Below are 4,765 nucleotides of genomic sequence, written 5' to 3'. Positions count from 1 at the left end.
AGCTTTGGATCAACTACACTTCATTCCTTATCTTTTGCTTCCTACTCCTGGTAGTATAAAACACATTGTTCAAGCAATTAAATGACAATAATCTCATCAAATATTTGCCCTCAGGGCCAAGTTACCTCTTACAAGGAACTTCATCAGTTTGGTGACTTCTACCTCATCACTCCTTAAGAAACATGGCAAACAAAGATGGACCCTTAATACACCTCTAGATGGGAGAGTTGACAAATGTTGTAATGAGTAATAATACATGCACCCACACTTTTTAAACACCTAACCAACACCCATAATTTTTCTCTCTCTTCATATCACATCATAATATCTATGTTTCTCTCTCACTAGGTGTATAATACATATTGGATGTCTATGAATACTTTTCCATATCCTATATGGCAACAAACATGCTTATTCACCATATGGAAGCTATTCGAGGTAATTAACAAAAATATATACTCATTGACTCAACCTATATCACTAAGAAACAAAACCTGCAGCAATAACAAGTTCAATCCAACTTTTTATCCAGATCCTTTTAATGGGCACCCACAAAGAAGATAGGGGCATTTTATACCAAAAAAATAAAATAATTAAAAGACATGTTGGACACATGATATGCTGGAGTTAACATACTAACGATGTCAAGGGATCAGGGGATGCCAGTGTAACCAATAGTCAAAAGTTGGGAGTTTTTCTGTAGAAACAAAAAAAGGGATGCACGTGTGATTAGAATAAAACTGAGGGGATGTCTCTGTAATTTGCTTCAAGTATATGAACCTGAAAGACAATATAAGAAAATACATAAATACATTAAAGTAGAACATTTCAAAACACATTTTGTGAACCTCATAAAGTTAATATATACGTTAATATCCAAACTGTAAAACATTTGTCATACAAGACACAATTACATTAAAGGCAAATCAGTATCAACGAGTCACTATAGTTCACTTCGTGACTTTGTCTAATCCTCATCTTGACTTTCCTCTGTACTACATGGATGGCATGGACTAACGATTCATGCTTTCCATCAATTGTCGTATCAATGCATTGTTCTGCTCAAGAAGCCTCTCAATATTTGCAACTTTGGTTTGAAGCCCATCTCTTCCATTTATAACTCCTTCCATCTTTTTTCTCAATTCATCAAACTCTTGTTTTTTTACCCACTCTATTGATGAAGATGAGTCATGATAGCAAGGCCTTCCTGCAACTGCCATAGATTCCATTCCAAGACCATATACTTTTCCTTTCTTCGACCTAGCTACATCACACCACACATCAAACTCACTTGGTGGAGGTTTTCCTTGTGCCAATGCTCGTTCGGTCAATTGTTTCAATGTGTGTGTAAATGCCTCCTATCATCACCAATATAAGCCTAATAAGTGCTTCATAACAAACCAAAATAGAGTAAAACAACACCATAAACAATTACATGTACATGATTATAAAGGTGGAGCTCATTACATTTAAAAGTTGTGATCTCCTATCCACCCATGTGTTGTCCTTACGTTGGTGCATGCGACGAAACAACTCCAATGGAGTTGGAGTGGTTCCGGTCTCTTTCATCTAACAAAGAACAAGGAATACAAGAACTTGTTAGTTTTTAAGTTAAACAGATTATTAAACTAAATCTTGAGATAAACAACATAATAAATGATATTAAGTGACAACTTAACCATATTAGCTCTATGCTGAGATGCGGAAATAGAGCCACCAGTGTGAGATGCTCCACAATTAGATGCTCGATTTGTTTTTGCTTGGGCACTCTTCTTTTTGAATCCTTCAGATCTCCAATGATCGCACAATATCTCCCAAACACTATCTTTAATCCAATTTGGTTTATCCATTGTGGTCCGAGCCTTATTTAGCTTATTTGTCAGCAATATTGAACCTCGCATCTCAAAATTCTTTTTTGCCCAATTGTAATCTGGTGGACTAATAGAAAACTTAATCTATATATAGGGAAAAAAACGTAAGCTAAAAGTAGACTAAATATACATATCCAAATTAAATGTAATAATCAGCATATGAAATTTTACCAAAAATTCTTCAAACCATGAGTCCCTTGAGCTAATCGGTATCTTCTTCCAAGATGGCCAGGGGTCAATATAATGACTCGTGAGGATATCCGTAATCCCATTAGCAGCAGGGCGTGAAGGTAAGAATCTGCAAAGATTACATGCAAATGGTCAAATCTATTAAAAAAAGTCAAATAAGTAACAAAATAGAAAAACATACCCTTGTCCATCAAGGCATAGAATTGGCTTCCCATCATTGCTCTGTGTCTCTAATGCAATAGATGATCTAAGGGTGCGTCCTGCATCTGAATTTGTTGGTTGTGAAGTACATGGTGAGTGTACCCCTTGTATTGAAGGTGGAGGTGTCACATCAGATGTCCTAGCAGGTGGATCAGAGGGATGATATACTGTATCTGACAAAGCATACTGTGGAATTTGAGTAGTCATTCGTGGTAGATGTCTACTACGTTGTTTTGTTGGATGACAGTTAGAAGCTTTTCCTTTATTCTGATCTTCCCCTGCCATCTGCTATTAACACATAATTAACAATGTAGACTATGTTGAGAACATGATTGTAAAAATGAGAGTTGATTATAAATTGCTTGTTTTCCATTTGAATAACAATAACATTCAGAAGAAAAAAAAATCACAAGGGACAAATAAGGTAAACTAGTTATTTATGATGAGAACAAAATGCATTTATTCACACAAGACAGTTGCTATAAGATGTATGATCCTACCACAATCTTGGAGTAGAAGTTGGGATTGCATCGATTGGACTTAAACCATGAATATTTTACCCTATGTACCTGTATGTGTTAACTTCTTAATGGGGGAGATAAGTCAACTTGTGCTTGAGTGAATGAATGTTATCAGAAAATGGAGCATTCAGAGTTTATATTGACTTTAGGCAAGGTAACTAAATAGGTAAGGGGCTGAAATTTTGTGGGTTGAAAGTTGTACATCTCAAGGTTATAAATGAGTCTAGCTCAAACTTTGAATAAATGAGTAACTGAGTAAGTACTAAGGATTACTCAAACTTTTACAGCATGCAATTTTGAGTTTTAAAAAGCAACTTGTTGCATATCATTCAAATGACTTAAACAAGTTTAAAATCATTAAATAAATAAATCCCTTGTCAATAATAATCACCTAAAGAACCTAGAAGGAATACATAGCACGTGGAAATTAAGCAATCTACCTTTCAAGTTTCAACAACCAGATGCATGTGATAAATTACCATCGCATGTAATTTCCCAAAGCTACCATCACCTAGCTATCTAATTTGATAGATATATGTCCTGCTGTGAGATTTCATTTAATAGACACTTTTCAATAGCCTTCTAAAAAGCCAAGATTGTGAATAAAAAACCATATAGCAAGATTAAGAAGCAAAATCTTTATCAAAATCCCCTTTAAAGTCTCTCATAAGTCATAAACCCAAAATCTTTCAAAATTCAAACCAATTCATTAATTGCCTTAAATCCTGATCTATTATTCCAGCAAACATCTATATTCCTTTTTGTTGTAATTCAACATGAACTTTCTATCTCCAAACAAAAACTGAGGGGCTTTGCTAAACAAAAACATGGGGCTTTCAAATCGACCATTCCTATACCATACAGAATAACATACTGTCCTTTTGGGTTTACACACATGCAAGGCATTACACAAAACTGGCATTCAAACTAGTCACTGAAAAAACAAATAGAGGAATAACAGTAATGAGACTTATTAAAAAAAAAATAGTGTTAACCACCATTTTGGTCCCGGGAAGTGTAACACCCTGTCACATTAGTCCATGAAAAACTAAGGAAAATCCACACTTTTCGTTATTTTGGTCTAAACATATATTGTTATCACTCAAGTCACAGATTTTTCTTAAAATTTTGGACTAATGGAATTGACAGATTGCACTTACAAAGACTCATTTAGATTTTCCTTAATTTCAAGGACCAATGTGATGGCCATACACTTTCAAGGATTAAAATGATAGTTCACCAAAAAAAAAAAAAAAAAATACAAATTTAAGGTCATGATGAAAACTGTGAAGGGTGAAGCCCCATATGAATAAAACTCATTGAATGAAGAACAAAAGGCACTACCTAGCGCCTAAACAACTTTTTGCGAGCACTGCTCTTCTCTATAGCCATATCAAGTGCCAACTACTTCTTCTACGCTTCTGAGAAATCAACATCGAAACTTGCCACATTAAAAATGGGGCAAAAAAAGAAGCATAAACACAAACACGTCATATGTAAAAATGAAAAGAGAAACGAAACGACCCATTATAGTAAAGCAGCGAATTTTACACCTGGAAGGGGTTGATAGGCGGTGACCTTAGCTGTAATCTGAGCACGGTGGTCAACGACAATGGAGCTACATGAGTTGGTTAGGGTTGAGAAAGAGAGACTGAAGGAGACCGTGAAGCGCCAATTCCTTCTTTTATACTATGATTTTTTTTACTGTTTATTTATATGATCTGGGAATTTGTGTTTGGGGAGAAAATTCCCTCCCCAATTATTTATTTGAGTTTTTCAGTACTGAAGAGGATTTTTGGGGGTTTTGATTATGAATATGAATCGTCCTTAAACAATGGGACTCTGAGCCACTTTATTAGTACTATGTAGGTTATTTTTGGTTCTCATTAATTTGATTTTTCATCGAATGAAAATGTGGTTGGATTTTTATTTAAAATAAAATTTGAATTAAACTAAACTAATATTTTGTAATTTGGTTGACTT

The 4,765-nt window shown here is 34.7% G+C and overlaps 1 protein-coding gene across 7 annotated transcripts; it reads right to left on the bottom strand.

The window, feature by feature from the left end:
* Positions 1 to 793: 793 nt before the first annotated feature.
* LOC114397659 lies at positions 794 to 4,533 on the bottom strand. 7 transcript variants are annotated; one of them, XM_028359807.1, is made up of 8 exons: positions 4,336 to 4,533; positions 4,127 to 4,203; positions 3,223 to 3,325; positions 2,242 to 2,546; positions 2,043 to 2,169; positions 1,680 to 1,955; positions 1,468 to 1,569; positions 794 to 1,358 (listed from the first exon to the last, which is right to left on the bottom strand). In XM_028359807.1, exons 4-8 carry the CDS (start codon positions 2,544 to 2,546, stop codon positions 1,014 to 1,016), a joined length of 1,155 nt encoding a protein of 384 aa, XP_028215608.1. In that variant the 5' UTR covers positions 3,223 to 3,325; positions 4,127 to 4,203; positions 4,336 to 4,533; the 3' UTR covers positions 794 to 1,013. The 7 variants fall into 7 exon arrangements, with proteins under 7 accessions (XP_028215608.1, XP_028215607.1, XP_028215609.1 ...); XM_028359806.1 differs by lacking the exon at positions 3,223 to 3,325 and having other exon boundaries at positions 2,242 to 2,549; XM_028359808.1 differs by lacking the exon at positions 3,223 to 3,325 and having other exon boundaries at positions 4,127 to 4,223; positions 4,336 to 4,532.
* Positions 4,534 to 4,765: the final 232 nt, after the last annotated feature.

Source organism: Glycine soja, chromosome 18, assembly GCF_004193775.1.
Source record: "Glycine soja cultivar W05 chromosome 18, ASM419377v2, whole genome shotgun sequence".
Lineage (NCBI taxonomy): Eukaryota > Viridiplantae > Streptophyta > Magnoliopsida > Fabales > Fabaceae > Glycine > Glycine soja.
The sequence above is the reverse complement of the archived record's forward strand: the minus strand, read 5'-3'. Positions and strand labels throughout refer to the sequence as shown.

Bases quoted from the DNA above. Each gene is read 5' to 3' on its own strand.
- LOC114397659 (XM_028359807.1), bottom strand. From the start codon at position 2,546: ATGGCAGGGGAAGATCAGAATAAAGGAAAAGCTTCTAACTGTCATCCA. The intron at 1,570-1,679 runs GTTAAGTTGTCA...GTTCTTTGTTAG, and splicing joins CTCAGCATAGAGCTAATATG to ATGAAAGAGACCGGAACCAC. The intron at 1,359-1,467 runs GTAATGAGCTCC...TGGTGATGATAG, and splicing joins GGAGATCACAACTTTTAAAT to GAGGCATTTACACACACATT.